Genomic DNA, 22,281 nt, shown 5'->3' with positions numbered 1-22,281 from the left:
TACCCATCCCTTTGTTCTTTGCTCTGTGATTGATCTCCACCGATGTCCCGAGTCATATCAGTTGTGTTTGCGCAACTTTGCAACAAGGGGTAGTCATTTATTGTTCCAGACGATTCTTGTCATTATACATCCTAATACTGTAGTACAAAAGGGAAGGCGTGTCGTTTCGGTCTTCTCATGCGGACTCCTCAGTCAGCCACGCAAGCACGTGGGCTTTGTTCTCTTTCACCCACTTGAAGTTGGCTGTGGTCGTCTCAATAGCCTGCTCCAAGGTGCCCGTCGCTGAGCCAAAACCAAGATAGAGGTTGTCTTCTTTGAATTTCTTAAGCTGCAGAGTAAAAAAAAAAAGATTTAGGGTCAGTCCTTGTCTTGTGTGTCTGAGTATATACCAGTATGGAGAGCAGTGTGGTTGCGCTCGTGTGAGCCGCATACCTCGTGCAATTCAAATTCTGTAGAGAATCTTTTTGTGATTCCACTGATGAGATTTGAGACGGAAAATGATCCCTTTCCATACCTGAAACAGAAATTTGATATGACGGCGGTGATTAGCAGAGGACAAACTTGGTTATCCTTCATGAACATAATTCATCCGATAAAATTCCTTGAAATAACAAGGTCCTCCAAGTAAAGGAAAAGTTTATTGCACCTTTATGGGAAGGCTTAAAAATAACTCATTACTCATGCTTTATTGCTGAAGATTTTATGAGTTCACTCTTGTTCAGAAAAGAACAACTAATGTGCGTTGGGAAAGACATATTTCAAGCTAAATTTCTCAGTACTTTGAGTTTTTCTTCTCATTTAATAAATGCTTTGAATTCAGAGTATTAAATATGTTCTTCCCCTTATTAATTCAAGGAGTGAGATCTTACTGTTGGAAGATGTAGCTCCATCTTTCTCTGACAAATTTCCAGGCCAACGGCAACCCCACAACATTTTGGGCAACATGCTGGATGGTGGAGGTGGTGTCTTGCTTGCGGATCTTAGTTGGGTCCACTGTGTATTCCAGATATCTGCACCAATCAAAGTTTTGATTGGTTAGCAAAAATATTCATTCATTCCTTTCTATTTTTTCTGTTTAGGAAATATTATTTCATTCATTCATTCATCTTCTGAACTGCTTTGCCCGTTACCAGGTCGTAGGCCATGCTGGAGGCCTATCCCAGCAGTCAATGGGCGAGAGAGGCGGGGTGCACCTTGGACAAGCCGCCAGTTCAATCATTCTTACACACACACAGTCACACCTATGGACAACTTAGTGTAAGACAGCTGAAAGAAGATGAAATTAGGATTTTAAACACCTGGAGCATGTAAAGAGTGTTTTATGTTTCTTGGTATACAGTAAGATTACATTTACTGGAATAGTAGTCAGTTGAGACTGAATGTTTGTTCAGATGAAGATAATGTTAGGATGATTGTATAAACTGAGTCCATATTGTATGGATTAATCCCCAAAACAGTTTGTGCTAAAACAATGACTACAGTCATCTGATTTCAGCTGCCAAAAACACACAGCTGGAATGGATGTTGATGGACCTACTGGACAAACAGTCCAGCAGGTCTATCAACAAAACAGATTTGCATCGTTAAAAGGACACAAAACATGAACCAGGACAGATCAGAACTTGTCCAGTAGTATCTCACTGTTCCCGTAAATTATCACACACACGCAGAGACAGGTGACTGATTCACAAAGCTTGAATGAAGATGCTTCCATAAATTTGGATGCTGAACATGCCTATTCAAAAGCCAGGGTATTTTAGTGCAGGCCATGGCCGCCCTGAGCTTGGACGCTTCGGATGCCAGAGTCGCATTCTTGAACATCATCCAGGCAAAGTCCCACTCCTCCACACCGCCAAAGGCTATGGCACTGCAGTAAACTGTGCTTTTCAGGTTGGGATGGATCCTGGTCAGAATCAAGTGAAACAACCATAGAATAAAAGAAATGAATGAGAAATATAGTGAGTAAGTACACTGGGGGGAAAAAAGAACAGAAAAAATGCAAGAAATATACTCAATTTGAAGAGAAAATAACTTGTTTCCAATTTAGAATTAAGAATTAAATGGTTAAGAATTAAATAAAAAGTAGAAAATAACTTTTAAAACAAGATAATTATTCTCACACTCCCACATCTGAGGTCTTAAAATATGGCCAGTAAAGAATGATTTATAGTTAATAATCCTAGTCAGATGAAGCCAAACAAAAGGGACAAAGACAGGCTCCACACAATCCTAAATCACAAAACAACACTTGAACTGGTCGGTGCTCACGGGTTGCGTTGCGGATCTTCCATCCACTGCCTGTACCAGCTTTCGATCAGCACCCTGCAACCCTCCACACCCATGCTGCAGGCCAGTCCAACGGCGGTTATCTGGTTATACCTGAGGAGGGTTCGTACAGAACAACATAGCACACGCTGACGCAGCAGCAACTGATATGTGGTGGAAAGATTAAGAATCTGAATCTAATATTGAATTGAGTTCAATTAGATACCAGTAAGTTGTAAAAACACATCTACGATAAGAATTCTTACTGGTCGGTGTGCCCTGCTGGTACTTTGGTCCAGTTTGCTGTTATTGTCTTGAAGTGCTCAAAGAGTGGTTGGATTTGTTTCCTGAGGTATGCCTACAATAAATACTGGCAGTTATTTTCTTTGTCCAGGTGTTATATTCTCAGAACCAGGATGAGCAGTATTTGTATTCATAGTGAAGCGGCATTAACCTGTAGGGAGCCATAGACCTCGGAGCGGTCGAACATGAGGATGTAGAAGTCAAAGTTTCTCAGCGCCGTCTCCCAGGGAATGTAGTCTCTTTCCTTGGACAGATACTTGGTTGTTTTCAATGCCAATGTTGTATTGATTATTTTGCCTCTACACAAAGGGAGAGGGGGGGGGGGTACACCACAGTGTTCAACACACACTGATGAATGGAATGTATTACACTTTTATTATTGGTCACCTCGCCAGGTTGAACGCATCGTCTATTATCTGTGCTCTGTTCATGACTGATAAAGCCTGAAAGAAATGACACACAAAAACATGAACTCCAATCGTATTACTACATACATAACAGCCGGAACGTCTGTAAAAACAAGCATCATATACTATCCTGGTGTCTGTAGTTTCAGAAACCCACATTTAATAGTGGAATAATGACTTTAAAATTTAAAACTTACTGAAAATGCAATATGTAGGATATCATTTGCGAAAACTGCTACATTTCAGAGTACCGTAAACACACCGAATGAAAACTCTCTGCAGAAGAGGGATTGTGGCTGACCTTATGGTTGGTGTTGAGCAAAGACAGGAGTCGATCCCAGTTGCTGGGGTCATAGTTCACTCTGAAGTACCCGGATACATTGGTGTTCGCCAACAACCATTCCTCTCCTGATACTCTCATCCCACTGTTAATGTCTGGAAAATATGGAATACGGATAACTGGTATACTCACCTGATGCTGTGACCAGTGATTGTCTTCCCTCGATATGCAGCAATGCATGCTGTAACCATACCTGTCTTATGAAGGAGCCAGTATTGCTCCTGCTCCACACCTGTCTTCATCCATTTAATTGGGACAATCCAGGTGTAACTGGGCAGAAACAGGCAGTGAGTGAAAAAGCGGGACAGTGGTTTTTAGTCACGCCGGTGGTTTGACTAGATTATTGATGAGATCATTATTAACTATGCTACGTGTACTTATGACCGTAAGAGGACGAACCTACTGACTTTAAACACCCTCTTGCATACCTTCTAGCACCACCAGGTTCACATGACATTTTTCCCGGCAGCTATTGGATGGATTGCTAGGGAATTTGGTAAACAAGCTCATGTCATCAGGACGAATGGTGACAGCTTGGGTGGCATGCTCGGTTTGAAACTAGCACTACCCCAATTATAAAACAAAACAATACGTTAAATCATCCTGTTAAACATGAAAATCATTGCACGTGATAACGTCAGCGTGTTGGGTTCCCAATGTTAGCATTTAGCATCAGGCACCACTGCAGAGCCTGATAGAGCTTGTTTACAACTACAGTACAGAAGAGCTGAAGGAATCAGTCTCTGCATTGATCGTTTACACTGAACTTTCAGGATAAGGTGAAACTGATTGCTACTTGAACTCAGAGGGCCTGTCCACTACAGCGTCTGGATCCAGTAGGAAGTGATTCTGGGTGACGCATCCGGTCCGGGTGTCAATGGTGACCAGTGGAAAGCCCATCTGAAGAGTCCAGTGGTTCATGATGTTGTGGACAGTGTCAGGAATACGTATATCTGGTGTGTTTTCAACTGCCTGACAATAAACAGAGCGCCGAGAAATGTTAAGAAGAAGCACACACACACACACACACACACACACACATCTATGAATGAGCACCATGCACGACACACAGACTGTAGTTATCTGCACTGACCTGTTGGAGGTGGTCCCACAGGTCCGTGTACACTGTGTTTTCAAAGGCAAATGTGATGAGATAAGACTGGGAAGATAAAGTTGTTCAAATGTCAACACACCACCCTTGTTACTATAATTAAAAAATAGGTTTAATTCATCGTACAATACGTATTCATACACACAGACAGTGGCATTACAAGTGAGAACAACTCACACTAAGTCCTTTGGCAAACACAGGCTCAGTGAGGAACTCTGAGAGCATCCTGAGCACCGCTGCGCCCTGAAAATAACACAGAAAGCACCAGCGCTTGGTTGCTTCTTATCAACATCCCATAGCATCTTATAATATAACAAGAGTCTGCATCCAACCAAAAAGAAGCCTTCGCTTCCCCCAAAAGATCTCATATGGCTTTCCCAGATGGAATTTACATGAACAGAATCCACTAGAATCGAAATGATTTTAAATCCACTCTGACTCACAGTTATTGCGTTTGCGTTCATTTTTCATGGAGTAAAAAAAAAATTAATGTAATAGTCAAAATAATATGCAGAATATTACTGTCACCTATAAAGGTCGACATGTGCTGTATGTCAGACAGACCTTGCTGTACGAAATGACGTTGAACATCCCAGAGATCTGAGCAGAATCATTGACCTCTTCCTCTCGGCGGGACAGTGGGTGGGAAGATGCAAGGGCATCCACGGCAAACCCCTTGTGCACGTCATACAGTATGATCTGGTCTTTCTGCAGCCAAATAGAGACATGAGGTAGCACATGGCTTCTGATCTGTAGGTCTGAGGGAGTCGTTGATCTGTGGTTATGACGGTTCTAGCGTGGCTCTTACAATGTTCCAGGTGGGCTCAGCATAGTCAGCTCCAAGATACTCTACATATGATGCAAACCCCTCATTCAACCACAGGTCATTCCACCATTTCATTGTCACCAAGTTGCCAAACCACTAAAAAACACACAAAAAAAGGATAGATAGTTATGAAAGAGCATGTTAAGATTCTGGCAAACATTATCTATAAAGTACCAATACATGATTTAGCCGGGGCTTCAAGGATCCAAAAGAACCAAAGAACTGGATATTGTAAAATGTTCGTATTAGATCACTTTTGATGTCAAGTTTTGAATACATCTAAAAACACGTTTCTATAAATGATTTAGATATTTTATTATCTGTCTTCCGCTTTGCAAAGGGAGTACGCTGATTAAATACATCATGTACTCGTCTCAATGCCCAAGGGAGGACCTAGCTGAGTGTGCTCAAAATTGAATACGAACTTATTAGAACCCTTCATTCGAACATGCGCTACAGTCTTGTTCTCCCCATTATTCAAATTTGTGTAATGACAGTAATATTCCTACCATGTGTGCAAGTTCATGGGAGATTATGGCTATAATTCTCTGTTTGTTTCCAGTGGAGGATAAGATGGGGTCATAAAGCAGGGCCGTTTCTCTGTATGTCACCAGGCCCCAGTTCTCCATGGCCCCAGCATTGAAGTCTGGCAGAGCGATCTGATCTGGTGAGGACATTCATGGTAAATCAGACGTGTCTTTAAAGAACTGAAGCAGTCAAGTCAATGTTTGGTTGTCCATTTGGTGTAAATTACTTAAAACGATGGTGAGGAAAGACATGAGGTTTGTATTTTAGTCATGAGTAATTTACAAGTGGAATCTTTTAACCCATCGACGTAGGTACTGTATTTATCTAATTAGCTATGTAAATAACACCATAAACAAATTTTAATGAGGCTTATTGCTAAATTTATGATTTTTGTCCGCATTGGTTTTTGCTAAATAGCAAATGCTAGCATGACAACATTCTAAATTAAGTCCATTCTATTTGCATAGCACCATATTATATATAATTAAAAAAAAACATAAACATTATCACGAGGCACTTTCCAAAACTTACAGGTGTACATTATACCAACAATCCCCAATGAGAAAGCACTTGGAGACAGCAATGAGGAAAAATGCTTTCAACAGGCAGAAACCTTGAGCGGAACCCAACAAAGTAGGAACTATAGCCATGCTCTCAGGATAACATTTTCTCTAATTATGCGGATACAGAGTGAATGTACCTGACTTGGAGAGAGGATATGCTACGTTGTAGTAATGTTCATAGAAGTGAAGGATTGGCCCTGTGACACTCAGAGCGTAATCACCGTGCCCGTCATCTATGGCTTTCCTTCGAGCCCAGATTCGGACCTGCAAAGAATTTTACTTCAGATTGATTCTAGAAGTAGTATGAACGTGGATAAGTAAACATTGTTAAATATATGTGGATAATCATGGAAGCTTTTATTTTTACTATCTAGTCAGTTCAACCCTGTTTTCTCTTTTGCCTCGGTGAACTTGGTGCTTATTTTCAAAGACATTCTCTATTGCTGCTGTTAAAGTGGCTACACCAGCGTTTCCCATCAAAACAACAGCTTTTACTATTGCACAAATAGCCATTTCACTGCTGGAATTTTGGAGTGTCAAAAAATGTATGCCTTGTTACATAATCATTTTTTGCTTACAGCTGGTGGTAACACATCGTCTGCTTTGTAAGCTGTTTCAAAATGGAGATTCTTTTCTGGGGAGTGTGAAAAGAAACTGTTTTATATGCGTGGAACCACTATAGGTTTTTTAGACAATTAAACTTCTGCCACCCAACAGATGCACAATGGAAAATGTTAATTTTGGTGACTCACAAGTTAAGTCGTCTACCTGTGCAGTAAAAACGTACTAACTCCTGGAAACCCAATTCTGCACGTTTGATCATGATCAATATTCCTAAAACGTACATCAGAACGGGAACAATTCTTGACTCTGACCTGTTTTTTTATACAGGTTATTTGAACTAATTTTGAGCTTTTATCTTAATTCAACTGTAAGCTGACTATATTGGTATGTTTACAGACAGAGGGAACAAACGTTTCTTACCAACAAACTGTTGTTTTGGGTTGATTGAATATAAACAAAATCACAGACGATGAATGCCAGCAGATACGTGGACATTCTCTGCGTGCCCTCAAATGCAGTCAGTCTGACAGGAACGCCGTCAATGACATCATTTGTTGTGTCTGTCCAGAAAGGCGAAGAGGTACAGGTTGACACTCGGAATATTAAAAGGAAGTAGGTTATATATCTTTTTTTTTTTTTTTTTACAGTGGACCCATCTGTTACTTAACACAATTTTTTTCACAAAAATCTTTTTTAAATTCAAACCAGTCAAACATGGAGTCAAAAATTGAAATAGCTCATCCTGTTGTTGATCATATAAGTTTTACTTTATCCCACATTCCATAAGGAGGGATGGAAACTTAGAGATAAAAAAAAGTTTGATAGGAGCGAATTTATGTGTTTCAAGAACAAACCAATTTCCCTGCCGTTGGACAGGGCCACTGTGGTTCTGTCATGTATGATGGTGACATAGAAGATAGCTTTCATTGCTGGCTCGTCAAAACAGGGGAAGGCTTTCCTGGCATATGTTGCTTCCATCTGTGAGACAGCAACAACTCTGCGAAGTGTTCATGTTAAACATTAGCACAAAATGAACATCAACCATGCAAAATGAACTCCAGTCAGGGAAATGACCTCCAAGTAGCAAGACCACAATGACAGTGCACACCTATTTATGCCTTACTTTTATTTATTACGTCATTGCTTACTTCTTCACGCCATCCTCAAAGTATTCACTCCTGTAGAAGCCCTCCAGGTCATCTGCCAGCTCCCCCTGAAATGCAGTGTGTAGTTCATATGACGCTCCAACAGCTAGTGGGCTGCCGAGCTGAATAGCCAAATACTCTGTCTTCACAACAAGCCAAGCCTTTCGTATAGGGGGTGCAGCGGCTTCACCCAGACCCCTAAGATAAGCATGGTGCCCGTATAGGTTGGTGAGGTTCAACTTGTTGCAGTGGATGATAATTAGGTCTGTTTCCTTCACACATTTGAAGACCACCGACGAATGCCCAGTGAAGATAAAGAGGCCGTCCGCGTTGGACTTCAGCCGAGGCCACAGGGTCACATTGTAAAAGACGGGAACAAGGGAGTCTGGAAGCCTGTAAAGGTCCCACGGCTCCTTCTGGATGGAGCCAGGTGTAGGCATGGTAGTGTGCATGGTAGTGGTGCTGTCCGGTGCCCCACCCCCAGGCTTGTCTCGATCCTTGGATTTTTCTTTGTCATAAGCAATGGACAGACCTATAATTGTAGCCAGAGAAATGGTCGTCAATACAAGCAGGCCAATGACCACATTTTTGCTGAGATAGTAGACTTTTCCCATGTCCACTGGAACTAGATCACTGTGGGGTCTGAGTCTGTGTTTGTCCAGGACAGCAGGGCTGCTCCCTTCCCAGTTGATGGTTGAGCTATTAATGTGGCAAAAAACACATCTTCATAGCACCTAAAGAGAAACGAAACAGATAGGAAGACTTTGGTCGGTCACTCTGCAGCTCCTAAATATGTACAGGTTAAGTAACAGACTCACTAAATATTGGCTTAGAGTTTAAGTTTTATTGTGACAAGGGGAAACAATTTCAGTACTTTTTAAAGTGAATTCATTGTTACATCACAGTAATTTAATTTAATTTGCTAAAACACACAATTTCCATTATGTGGCACCAATAATATTTGCTAATTGTACCGTATATTGTTTTGGCTGTCCAGAACGGATCCAGCAAAGCTCACGGAGCACTTTTGTGATCATGAACTAATTATGGATTTAATTGTAACCAGAATTTTTTAGTGAAGGTCTGTCTTTCTTTGCTACATTTGCAGGCTTTTGTCCTGCAGTATATTTCCTTGTAACACATTTTTCAATTGTCTTAATTCTTGTGTGTATGTCATTTATTTTTTTAAACAAAAATCACTTGTAGATGGTTAAAACGCACCACTTTTTACAATACTGCCACCCAAGGGTGGAACTGCTTGACTCCTGCCCTCAAAACATGCACCTCTTTGGCCTCCTTTAAAACAGCCCTGAAAATTCACCTTTCAGGGGGGCAGAAACAGACATAGTCACCACGACTCTCTCCGAATCAATCCCCATCCCCCTTAACTTGCCCCCATTCCCCCCTTTTTTTCTCCACCTATGTTGTACATATGTGTCGTGAGCTCTAGCTTCTATAAGACACATTTTCTCATGATTTTCTACCATTTTATTGAAAAAAGACTCCAAAGATGAAAAGTTCAATGAATCCTTCACGCACCAACAAAAGAAAACTAATTATCCTCCATGCTTGCCACCCCCCCACCCTACGGGAGGCACCGCCACATTAAGTGACATCCCAGACCATCACACTGGAGTGAAAGTGGGTTATGAGACCAAACAAAGGAGTCTACATTGATGCTGTCAGGGTACAGCAATGTAGATACCTCATTGGACGCTTCCGTCAACCCCATATCGTCATTGGGAGGAGCAAATATGGCCTGAGAGCAATAGAAGTCACAGGAGAGGACAATAAAGTTTACATCTTTCAATGAATTACAGACAATTCCTATTATATGCAAGGGTTCATGACGCATGGATGAATCCAGCTGCCAGCGCTTTTCATCCAAAACATGGAAACCCCTGTATATTCTCAGCTGTGCGTAGTTATCCTCAGAACTAGTCCTGGAGTTGCTTCCTACTGCTGTCTTTTTCTGTGTGCTTTGGTATGACCTCACACCGACCTGCCCAGCCGGCGGCGCTGCCCCTAACCCGGTCAGTCTTCACACCTTCATTCCACAACGCCTTCCAATAGAAGCTCATAAAGCTTCGCCTCACCTCTGTGTCCTTGTCTTGCACTTGGGTCCACTTTGCAAACACACCACAAGGCACAAGCTGAGCCTCTGCCATGAGGTGCCACACAGTTTGTGGGATTTAGTTAAATCTTAAACACACCAACGTTCAAAAGTGTTTTCCAATCCACACGTCATTACCAACTAATCTGAACTGATCTAAAACAATTTTGAAAATGTTGCAAATGGGAATATTCATTATAAATGCACACATATAATTTATCCTTATTTCAGAATTTGTCCACACAAATGTTTGGGTTACGGCAGCACGGTGGCGCAGTGGTAAGCACTGTTGCCTCACATCAAGGTCACAGTTTGAATCCAACTTGCGGCCTTTCTGTGAGGAGTTTGCATGTTCTCCCCGTGTCTGCGCGGGTTCTCTGGCTTCCTCCCACCAAAACATGCACATTAGGTTAATTTGTTACACTAAATTGTCCATAAGTGTGTGTGTGTGTGTGTGTGAAGGATCATCTGTCTTCGATGAACTGGCGGCCTGTCCAGGGTGTACCATGCCTCTGTCCAGACCCGGTAACGGACAAAGCGGTTCAGAAGATGAATGAACTTTTGAGTTATTCTACCTGTACATAATGACTTTACCTTTACCATCCGCTCTGTGTGGTGTCAGCGCCATCCTGAATACTCTAGTTTTAGCCAGCTGAAGGAAGTGCAGAAATTACAAGCCAAAGAGCCAGAACCAGAAACACACTCATGATGACAGACAAGCATTAAATCTACACAAGAGCCAAGAAGTCACTCCGAGGCCTCATGAATGATCTCCTGGTTAAAGCAACAAGAATTGAAAATGTGTTACTTATTGCACTGCTAACTTTGCATGAACTGTATTTCAGAGGGTTTATTCTGTCTATAGTGCATTTTTAATCAGTTTGCAAACTGTCATGGAAGTACAATTTTGACACAGATGACATCTGAGTAATCATCTCCGATAGAAAAGCTAGACATGCTGTAGAGCCAATATACGGTCTTTGCTGTTGGACATTATAAATCCTTTTGTTTTGTAGGAAACCACACAAAAGAAGAGACTCCGCCATGCAGCATGTTTGATAAAAGTGTCAAACGTGATGGAAACTGTACATACCAGAACTTGGGCAGCTGGATGTCATCAGCAAGCTCAGATTTTAGTCTGAATGAGATGCAGAAGTTGAGCTGGAATGATCCTGGCCGATCTGAAACATCGGCTGCATCTGTGAGGGCGGAGTTGGGAGGTGGAAATACTCACCACAGGTTTTTCTGGGGATGTAGGGAGGGAACAATTGCCTTGACTACCTTCCCTAAAAAATATTTTAAAAAAGAAATATTTAAATTGGAAAGGACGGGGCTTGAAAGAATGTGGGTTTATCAACAAGGCTGCAACCCCATTGTGGCAGAGCAGAAAGAGCTGGGTGGTCACAACCAAACTACTTATGAGGAGGAAAGATATCAGCTGATTTGAGCTGCTAGACAAAAAAGGCAACGTCAGGAGATTTGATTTTATTTCATTTAGGAATGTTTTTGAAACATATTTCCTTGAGGAAATCAACAGACTTCATGGAAAACCCCCGAGCAGCGTATGGCTTAACCAAATCCTATCACACGTTACTACAAAACACCAAGTAAGACACAAAAATACTTTACACAAACAAATAAAGACACGAAAAGGAAAACAAGAGCCTCTCAAACTGAGTGTTGCAAGAAGCAAGATACCGTCACAGCACATTAAAATGGCTCGAACATCTTTAACATTTGTTGAATGGGACCATTCCTGCACTCAGGAGAACAGTATCACCCAAAAGGCTACAGCGATCCCAGGCATGATTTATCAGAGAAAGAAAAAGAAAAGCGAGTCGAAGCCCAGACTATACGGACACACACTGGGAACACGGGACCCAGAGTAGTTTGAATAATTGTGACCTAATGCAGATGCCAAAGGAGAAAGCTCCGTGGCCAGGAAGCGTTTTCAAACCTTGGACGAGTCAAACTCTGAAGGAAAGTCAGAGGTGTTGGACAGAAACAGTCACCGGAATGACGGATTGTTTTTCTTTTGGAAAAAGCTGGAAATCAACTTGGAAAGAAAAGACGGCAAGAGGAGCATAATACACACAGATGTAAATATTCCCACTGATGCTTTACAGAATTTACTTTACATTATTGTGCAAATCTTTCAACTTTAGTCATCTCTACATCGTTCACAAGCAGAACTCTAAAACAGGTCACAGCTGAGCTCCTGTTCATGTGAAAAGATGAGAAGAGAGCGAGCTTTTGCGGCTCCAAGATGGACGTCTAAAAAGGTTTTCTCCAAGTTAAAAACAGAAGCGAGTGAAGGGGCGCTGCACCAGTAGCACACCAGCCCTGCTCCGCTGGAATGCTCCTCAGAATGGGGAGAGGCTCGGCACTTTGATGTTGATGTCTCCGATGTTGATGTTGCGGGGAATCTCAGGCAGGTTCATGTTCTTCACGGCAGAGACGGCGCGAGCGGGGGCCGCCGATAGCCCTCCCTGTCAAAATAAAAGAACATGGAAGAAACCTTTGTTTTTGTCTTTATCTTAAGAAAGAAGGCGTTTAAGAACAATGCAGAGTTTCGAAAGCATGTCATGAAATTAAGACCTCGCCTCGTTCCATAGTACATTGCGTGTTCTATTTTCTCAAAAAATGTCTAAACAAGACATGTAACACACATTTGACTGCTCGACTTTAACAGGATTAAACATTTTGGAAAATGTGCTTTTTCACTTTTGTAGAAACTTCAGTCCAGACCTGCGTCATATTTATTGTACAGACATGAATTCTCGAAACCCACTCATGCAGAAAAGAGAATATGCTCATCGGCCACTTTATCGCTCACCTGCTTGCAAAAGCATATTTGGAATCAACCAATCACGTGGCAGCAACTCAATGCCCTGCTGTTTAGGCCCGTAAACAAGATTCAAGATTCAAGATTCAAGGTCAAGACTATCAAGCTGCCGTCCAAACTGAGCATCAGAATGGAGGAGAATGGTGACTTGGGATACGGTATGGTTGTTGGTGCCAGAGAGGCTGTTGTGAGCGCACAGCTGATGCGCAGCGCACAAAAACAAAATCCAACCTGAATTGAAAATAAAAGAAGCACGTAAAAATTCATCCTGTGCTACTTTTCAATGTGAGCCAGTGAGTGACCGGTGACCGGCTGCTGCAGCTAACGATGAGTCACGTGCGTCTAATCGACGGCCGTCCTCATGCGCCGCCGCCACAGGTGTTTGAGCGAACAAAGCGGCGTGGCCGATAAGGAGGGAAGACGCGCTTATGATGCGACGTGCTGCTGATGTTGACCCTTTATAATAATTACAAGACAAACGGGCAGTGAGGTCATCTCAGCACGCCAGAGTGAAAAGGAGATGCAATTCTTTAACACTAGAACGACCAAGGTAGTCATTTTGACTGCTTTCAAAATTTGCAACGTTATAACTTGGATTAAAAAAAAAAAACTATGTACCAATGGGATCCTGACTTTTCCTAAATGTGTGTATATATTATTATAACATTGTTTTATACTACCTCGACTGACCATAGCAGTCAGATTGACTGCGTGCGTTTTACAGGGCGTCACGTGTCACCCTTTGCTACATAGTCCTGCTCTTTCTCCTGCTCTATTGTCTGTTTGTTTTTTAGGCTCTGTGAAGCTAAAACCTCGTTATAGCTTCACTCTTAACCCAAAAGAGACGAAAATGACAAGTAGAAATAAAACGAAAGTTATGGAGGCTTTAGCCTTGCTTCAGAGCCTTGGTGAGGAAGACTCTGATGGACGGTGACCAGTCGTCCCGCATCGTGCGGGATTGCACAGCATTTTTATCTCAAATCCGGCATCACGCAAATAAGCAAAGCAAATTGGCATCGCAACAGCAGAGCGTCTTCAGTTGGCTGGCCAACATTTTACAGCATTTTGTAAATTTCATAATAGTTAATAATTATCATTGTTAAGGTCTAATGATGACACCAACCTGTTTTGAAAGGAGGATACATTGTAAGAAAAAAGGACACGTGTCAAATGTCACAAGGTGGTGCGTGGGAGCTGCACGGGGGGGGTTACCTGTGTTCACTGAGTGATTGTGAGCCATAAGAAAATTGGCATCGCAACAGCAGAGTGTTTCTTTGTAAAGTTCCTAACAGTTAATAATTATCTAATGATGTGTCTAATGATGACACCAACCTGTTTTGAAAGTTTTTTGTATATGTGATGGATGACCTCTCACGTAAACTTTCTGACTTTAATTACAAAACGAATGGTGACCGGTGCAGCTGCATGGGAAGGAAAATAAACACATTCATCCATTTGAGAATCTATGGCGTGTACACACACACACACACACACACGATGATCCACACCAACGGCGCATTCACACAAATCACTCTACGGCCCAAAACACGCAAAAACAATGGCATGGCCTTTAAATGTGCCCACTAGACTAACCTCCGACTTCTCCATGCGGTTCTGCACTTCGACCTGTGCTACGATCTCATTCATGTTGGTCTCCAGCACCATGCCACCCATCACCACCTCCTGCAGGATATAATGGACCTACAAACACAAAACAGCAGCTGATATAGTCAAGTACACATACACCAGTATTTGGTAAGTTCAGTCAGTTTAGGCCTGACTGCAGCCAATGAACATTCAGAGGACACTACTCAATGCTAGACAATTGTGTCAGAGAGAAAACGTAATAATACATACATACAATTAAAAAAAGATGGATTATAAAAAACACCAATTGTGATCAGAGTTCATTGTCTGAGGCAGTGGGAAGTTTCGTGATGCATTTTTGAAATGATGTCTTCTCTAGCTGTGTTCATTACAGTCGAGACACAAGTCACAAAGAGCAGTCCTCTCTGGAGGACAGCTCTTAGGACCCACTGGGCAACACTTTCTACTTCTCTCTTAAGTTTAGATTTGTAAATTATTGTGAGAATCATGAGTCTCTCTTCTGTTGCAACCCTACTTTGTGTACTTTTCCATTCATAACGCTGTATTCTTAAATGTTCTTTTTAAGGGGGGGGGGGGGGGGGAATATAGCAGCAATTGCTGCATGAAGTAAAACAAAGAAATGAGAAGAATTAAATTGCCTAAATCTCTCATGTCCGTGTAAATCTATTTTAAATCTCTGTGTAAAAATTAAATTTTGTTATGTGTTCAGTTTTGTTGCACTCGTGGAGCATCCTCAGAGTGAAGGGTTTTCGGTCTAGTAGAAATATTTCCACGGTTCATCTTGGAACATTCCTCAGGCCAAGCCCCGCTGCACCACATGAAATCGATTTCCTGCTGAGAAAATTCAATCAAGATGGCCGTAGATGCCCCGATTAGTTTCCAGCAATGCTTCCAGCTCCAGCTCAGGAGACCTTGTTGGAGCCTGAAACCGACAGAGCTAAAAACCTTTTTCTAAATTAATTATCCTACAAAAGCCCCTAGAGGAGAAACTTCTTGTCTCCATCATTCCTTGAATACATTCCAAACTAAATACATCCCTCCAACGGTGTAGATTTCACTCCAGAGGCTAAAAAGTAAATGAAGTATTTCAGCTCTGTGGAATTTGTCAGCCACGTTCAGGACTGGCGCCATGTATGATAGGCAGTCGAAGTTACAAATGTTGTTCACAGGACACAGACAGAAGAGACACATAACGGGAATGCAGATGTTCCTGAAAGGCAGCAGGATCACCGGAAAAGGGCCGTCAATGTGCAGCTCATTCATAAAGTTCTCTCCATCCCTAAACATAAAACTCTGCTCACCACAACTTTATTTATCACTTAAGACAAACAGTTTGGAGTTCAAATACAGTTAAAGCATACATTCAGCATCAAGACAGAAAACTTGAAACAATTGATTGGAACAAACAGAAAAGGTTCTAACCAGTCTGCACCCACCTTGTCCATGTGGAATATGAGGTCCAGTTCACAGACGTTTTCAAAGCATTTATCAAGCGTTTCCACAAACACCTGCAATGGACAGGATTGGGACGATTAATTGTGACATTTGTCAAATAAATGTCCATGGGAAGCATTTTGGAGATTAAGACGAACGATGAACTTTGAGGACATAACAAATGCTGGAATTTAGTCAAGAAGCTGTCTAAACAGTTCTTATGAGATAAGTGACGAAAGATGATGACGACGAAAACCTGCTAATAGTCAGTGGTTTGTTTGACTTAAGCTTTATACATACATGAAAAACTGGTGACCGACTTTGGACTATAGTATTGACTACAATAAGGATGAGGTGATAAAGTTGGATCAACGCAAGCATTTGGGTTTCATGCAGACAAAAGGAGTGTTAGGGACATATTTGTGAAACCGTACCAAGTACTTCAGAGTAATATTCAATCTTTATCACCAAGCATGTGCTCGTTTTTGCGTACCACAATTCTCCTTTACTGCTGGTAAGACCTGACGTCGGTGCTGAGCGGAAGAACTGAGCATGCCGACTCGCTTGCTACATAAAGCTGATGTTGCTTAACATTTTAAGGCAACTAACTATTTTGTGTGAGGATGAGTTATGTTTCTCATGAGCTGCCAAAAGTACAAGTACAACAAAATGTCCCCACATGCACAATGTTCAGATTAAAAAGGACGTATCAGCTCTCCCAGAGATAACTTCATTTTATCTGCCTGTATGGCCAGCATCCATGATGTCAGTGTTTCCTTGTTTCACATTTTATGAGTTCTTATCTGTATCTGCTTCATTTAGAACGTTTTCCACAGCAGAGCAGGTTTCAGTTCTCAGATCAGCAGTGCTGACATGAAGCAGTAAGGAGGCAATGCATTAAAAGAAGACAAATCTTAAAAGCTTTCCCCAACAAATTAATAATTGAATAGCGCATAATGTAATGGAAAGAATGTTTTTCATTACGTCAAAGGAAAGAAAAGGTGTCTTCTTCCGAGGCTAGACCATCGCGTGAACAGAGGGTTGTTGTGGAAAAGAGGAAATATTGTTTTACAAATCAGAAATGTAAATAAAGCAGTAGAAAAAATAAAACTGACCTGAATGAGGTCCAGGATGCCAAGTTCACTCTCAGATGAGTCCACGCAGAAGACAAAGTAAAGAGTTGCATAGTGTCGGTAAATCAGCTTGTAGTCTGAGCCACCTATAAGACTGTAAGCAGGGGGAAAAAAAAGGTTCATTTAGAGGAAAACGCAGGTCTGGCTTTGTGTCGTGTTTTCAAATGAGTTAGATTAAATTTGACAAATAAATGACTACATGCTATGAAGTTAATTTCTGGGACTTTGCCTCCCTCTATTGGTCAAATACGTGATGCTGCTTCTGAAGGCAGCTGCTGATGGGTGACTTCACCAAATTGAGAAAAGTGGCTCACAGTGGCTTACAGAAAGCTCATAGCACTAATACGTCTTTGTCAACATGAAATTAATGGAGTAATTCATGCCACCAAAAACATATTTATTCTCTGCTGTTCATCCACAGCCCCAGGCTACCTGCCGATGTACCCTTGATCACGATACTTAATCCCAGCTTACTTCCCAAGTGCCTAGCTGCCCACTGCTCCTCAGGGATAGAATTCCCCTCCCAAGATCAATACTACTCGTGTGTTATTCATACAATCAGAGCAAAAAGTTTTACTTGCCTCCCACCCTCCAGGAAGTTGCAGACATTGTCATCTCTTTTAGATACCAAGTGAAACGTCTCCCGAATTATCTGCTGCTGCATGTCCTCCGCCTGCAGGAAAACACGTCAACAATTCTAGGAGATGTAGACTCTACAGACACCAAACCATTATTTAGTACAGTCAGTGTTGCTTTTAGCTACCGGTAGTTGATAGAGAAAAATACAATAGCATGCAAATTGCACAGGAACCTTTTGAGACCATGAGCTGTAAACATGTCTCACATTTATCAAGTATTTTTTCCTTTCATGCATTCTGAAACTCTCACAGGTGAGCGACATAACAGACACACCTCACTCATTTTTAGATCCGATTGATAAGATCCTTGATAAGTGAAATTAAAATGAAGAAATAAAGATTTCTGACAGTCACAAAGCATAACAACCCACCTGTACTTAATGCATTTAAACCAACAAACAGTAATAATGTTAGAGATCTCACGCAGACGTATCTCACTAGACAGAAATGTAATAGAATCAGGTTGTTATGATTCTGACTCCTTGTGCTCAGATTGGGCAGCAAAGAGGTGCAGTGTGCAGTGCTGTAGCACCCAGGAAGGAGGTTCCGTGTTCGATTCCTCTCTGTGAGGCGTTTCTATGTTCTTCCCGAGTCTGCGTGGTTTCTTCGGCTTCCTCCCGCCTCCAATAACAAGCTGCTTAGGTGAATTGGTCGACAACAAATTGTCCGAAGGTGTGTGTGTGAGCATACATGTTGTTTGACCTGGGATAGGCTCCAGCAGACCCATGACCCACAGAGCAGACAATTGTAATTGTTTCGTCTACAAGAAAATGGATGAATTGATGGATTCTGAAAGGCCTAAACGGTTTGTGTCTGCAGTCTGAAGATAAAAAGACAGGTATGGAATATTGCGAAGGTAATGTTTAACCCTAACTAGCTCTAGTCTGGTTTATACTGCATAGGATTATATGCGGTCTTAACAAATGCCTTTTTACCTGAACTGGGAGGAAGATGAAATAAAACACTATCTGGATCGCTCCTCTTACGCTACAATCACTCAAAACGAGCAACAACTAACTCTTGAGTTGGAACTAGGCCGCTGCCACACACGATAGACAACGCACTTGTCTTGTTCTTGATGACTTAACAGTTAAAGGATAATTATTAGCAACAAACATCCAACACAGCTAGCTAAAAAGAAAAGATCACAGGGATAGCGAATGTTAATAATCAAATAGCAAAAGTACTTACAAAATACTGATAAAATCTGATCAGCCTCGGCTTTCCGTGGTTGTTAAATATCAAGATGGCTTTAATCATGTCTACTTCTTGGGCTTATCAAGTCGCAGTGTGACGTAATGATTAAAATATCGAGACTGTCTGTTTAGTGGCTTTAGCGCTGCGCTTCTCGTTCTTCCAGCTGCCGGATGTCTCAAGTTTACATCCGGTTGTGTTGCCACACCGAGTAGCCGACCCTGAACAAACACTTCCCAATCGTAGTTCCGGAAGGGTCATCGAGTTCAATCACGTGTGTTCACAAACTGATTACGATCAGTCTTCCAGTAGAATGCGGGTGAACGTCATGTATTGATTTCAGGATACGTGTTGAAAGAAATTGACACACAGTGATGTGGAATTTAAAGCCTTCGTCTCGGTTTCTGACCATTCAGTTTTGGTGACTGATATTGTAAGACGCCAACACCCAGGATCACCATAAATGATCTGAGATGCTGCTTTCTCAAAATAAATGTACCGATAAGATCAAAACCAGAAGAGAGCTCAAAACTGGGGTGGTAATTAACAACGTTAAATGGCAAAAAGTTGTTTTAAAATACTGTGTTGGGCAGAAATGTGGCTGGATATACGTGAAAATTTGTAACATAAATTGTGACAAATTCCCTCAAATCAATCTCATAGAACACAGGCAGTGCATTGTCTGTAATGTGTACCATTTGTTTAAAAAACATCTTTCTTTATTCTGTCTTTATTTTGGAAAGCATAATAAATAGAGGGTCTCAGACAACCTGGGGTTTGTGTCACTTTGTTAAAGATGAAATGTGTAGCATCATAAAGTCCATATCCCACAAATGTCTACAATGATGAGTCTGTTTCTCTTTTTGTCTTTTATTTAATATCTGACACAATGTTTCTATATTAGTACACCAGCATCTGAGGCACCATGTGTTGCTCAACGCCTGTTCGCACCTTCAGGCTGCCTTGAAATCTCAGAGGAGCTGTATTCAATACAGTAGAAATTACTACGGGAGTCCTAACCTTCTGCCCGCTGACATAAAAATGTCATATTATTTCACAATTATTTTTTCAATAAACACTACTTGATATGCACAGTGGAAAAATCACACGTGAATTATCAGATGATTTACTGTGACATACATGCAGCATACTGGATCGTCGGCACTATAGAACACAGCAGTCCTGTGATATTATTGACACCTCTGGTTTTCCTACTTTGACAAATTGTCAGGAAGTACAGCAAAAATAATTAATGTGAATTTATCATTAACAGCATGTCAATGCAGAATTTTAAGTTTATATGATGCACTGTAGGGGTGGTTCCCAAAAACCACACGTGCATAATTTAATAACAGTAAAAATGTATTTATATAAGCTAATTATTTCTTAACGTAATAAAAATTGGCATCTGTATAATTCAATTGTAGTTGCATACTTTTGAAAGGGGGAAAATACAAATAGGTTTTCTAATCCCAGATCACTGTATGATCATATAAACAACTCTTTCATGCCCAACTTGTCAGTTGTTGTTTCATCAAACGTAAGCTTGCTGCTGTGTGGTCTGCTGTCAGTATATCTGGGGTCTCTTGAGCAACAACCCAAGAACTAATTTTCAAAACAGGCCAACTGACATCCTGTATTGTGATCGACTCAGCAACATCAAAATGTCAGGCCACATTTCCCGCTCTGATTCCATGTCCATTACCGGTAATTCTCGTCATTAGTGCTGCACAGCCACCTGGGCTGTTGTCTGCATATCACCTATTATTTTCTCTCTAAATTCCCTTCCTCCTGCATGAGCACGGTGGAAAACAAACAGACGCTCATTAGCATGTGTGACCGGTTGGTGGTAAACAGGCTTATTTCCACATGAGTGCAGTGTGAGAATGGATTCCACCAGGACAGTCGAGGTAGGTGGGCCCGTCGGCTGCCTTCATGGGGACTTTAATAGGGACTTAACAAATGCAAGTGGACAGGCACAACATTCTCTGGAACAGGGAGGTCAGGTTGGTACAGTGAGCACTTGTTTGTGGGTGACTCACTGTATGTGGACTCTTGGGTGGCCACTGATATTCACTTCATTTGTAATGTGAATTTTTTTTTCCTCTCAGTGCTAATTGTTGGATTGTGACGGATGCCCAAATGCTGTCTGCCAGAGATGAGGTAATGTGCGGCGTTCAAATAATGCTTCTGTGCTCTAGTCTGTAATGTGATAAAAGCAGCCTGTAATTACAGGGATAATCAAAACCATCAGGGGGGTTCTATGGATGGTTTTGTTTACTGTGATTCTCTCAGAGCATCAAAGGATGCTGATTGAACTATTTTTTTGAGCACAGGGTTAAGACATAAAGCAATAATTGCAATTGTACCTGTCTAGGTCTCAAACAAAGAAAAGTTTAAAGTCATGTGACAATGTGTAAAACGCCCATATATGACATGTGCAAATGCAACTTTTCTCCATATCTATGAAGCTCAAGGCTGTAATATGATGTTCATTTTCTCCTAAGTCTTAAGAATTGTTTCAATCTTAGCAAACTAAACAAAGCCTAGGGTTAAAAGAAAAAAGAAATAAAGAAAAATCAGACAAAGCATCAAAACTGTCAGGATGACAGAACCTTCAGTATATCTGGTGCAGCCTTCTAGAGAACAAGAGATGCATAGAAAAAAATTATGTTTAGTGTTATATTATTATTTTCACAGTTTCCTTGGGGGAAAAAGTGTAGTTTCTACGTTTCACTCGTGCTTTAATTATTTTATTATGCTGGAGATTATAAATCAGCAGTTGGTTCCACCCCCCTCAAGATGGCAGCATTTTGGTTCCTTTCCAGGATCTCGGGTCGCATGAGTTGGTGTTTACCAAGCTCCTCAAGACACGACCACACGGGAGGAGGGATTTACTTCCCCAAATTTCTGATTTCTTTTCTGTGAAAATGTTCCATATATTTCACATTTTGATGTGGTCAAATTGTAGAACATTGATTGGACTAATAGGGATTATTAAAAAAATGTGATCGTTACCTCTGCCAAAGAGTGAATTAAAGAACCCTTCCGGATTTAAGAGAACGCATGGCTTGTTCCGAGTGGCATCCTATTTTATTTTATTAATTATCTGATTGAATTCTATTGCAGTTGGCTAAATTCTTAATAGCCTTGCAATAGCCTTTGTGGACAACATGTGTTGATGACAGGCCTAAAACACGAGACAGCGCATCATATGAAAACACGCCTGTAACTAATTAAGAGTGTAATTACAGCAGTCCCGAA

At 41.3% G+C, this 22,281-nt stretch overlaps 2 protein-coding genes across 2 annotated transcripts; both read right to left on the bottom strand.

Moving 5' to 3' along the window:
* Window positions 1-175: 175 nt before the first annotated feature.
* Window positions 176-8,666, bottom strand: LOC137912603 (aminopeptidase N-like). Its single transcript, XM_068756741.1, has 20 exons — window positions 8,056-8,666; window positions 7,762-7,904; window positions 7,328-7,467; window positions 6,481-6,607; window positions 5,762-5,916; window positions 5,235-5,348; window positions 4,991-5,134; window positions 4,604-4,669; window positions 4,409-4,474; window positions 4,112-4,287; window positions 3,509-3,585; window positions 3,277-3,410; window positions 2,956-3,011; window positions 2,720-2,867; window positions 2,532-2,623; window positions 2,269-2,379; window positions 1,736-1,903; window positions 870-1,010; window positions 433-514; window positions 176-328 (listed from the first exon to the last, which is right to left on the bottom strand). Exons 1-20 carry the CDS (start codon window positions 8,664-8,666, stop codon window positions 176-178), a joined length of 2,904 nt encoding a protein of 967 aa, XP_068612842.1.
* A 3,030-nt stretch (window positions 8,667-11,696) lies between these two features.
* LOC137912592 (AP-3 complex subunit sigma-2) lies at window positions 11,697-19,128 on the bottom strand. Its single transcript, XM_068756730.1, has 6 exons — window positions 19,015-19,128; window positions 17,767-17,858; window positions 17,168-17,279; window positions 16,055-16,126; window positions 14,604-14,711; window positions 11,697-12,654 (listed from the first exon to the last, which is right to left on the bottom strand). The coding sequence occupies exons 1-6, from the start codon at window positions 19,081-19,083 to the stop codon at window positions 12,529-12,531; spliced, it is 579 nt and encodes a 192-aa protein (XP_068612831.1). The 5' UTR covers window positions 19,084-19,128; the 3' UTR covers window positions 11,697-12,528.
* Window positions 19,129-22,281: the final 3,153 nt, after the last annotated feature.

Source organism: Brachionichthys hirsutus, unplaced genomic scaffold, assembly GCF_040956055.1.
Source record: "Brachionichthys hirsutus isolate HB-005 unplaced genomic scaffold, CSIRO-AGI_Bhir_v1 contig_200, whole genome shotgun sequence".
Lineage (NCBI taxonomy): Eukaryota > Metazoa > Chordata > Actinopteri > Lophiiformes > Brachionichthyidae > Brachionichthys > Brachionichthys hirsutus.
This window is presented reverse-complemented; position numbering and strand designations above follow the sequence as displayed.

Bases quoted from the DNA above. Each gene is read 5' to 3' on its own strand.
- LOC137912603 (XM_068756741.1), bottom strand. From the start codon at position 8,666: ATGGGAAAAGTCTACTATCTCAGCAAAAATGTGGTCATTGGCCTGCTT. The intron at 7,468-7,761 runs GTTTGTTCTTGA...CTTTCTGGACAG, and splicing joins GTCCAACGGCAGGGAAATTG to ACACAACAAATGATGTCATT. The intron at 3,012-3,276 runs GTCAGCCACAAT...CATTTCTTTCAG, and splicing joins TGCTCAACACCAACCATAAG to GCTTTATCAGTCATGAACAG.
- LOC137912592 (XM_068756730.1), bottom strand. From the start codon at position 19,083: ATGATTAAAGCCATCTTGATATTTAACAACCACGGAAAGCCGAGGCTG. The intron at 17,280-17,766 runs GCAAGTAAAACT...CCCTGCTTACAG, and splicing joins AACTTCCTGGAGGGTGGGAG to TCTTATAGGTGGCTCAGACT. The intron at 12,655-14,603 runs GTTAGTCTAGTG...TTATTTTGACAG, and splicing joins ACCGCATGGAGAAGTCGGAG to GGAGGGCTATCGGCGGCCCC.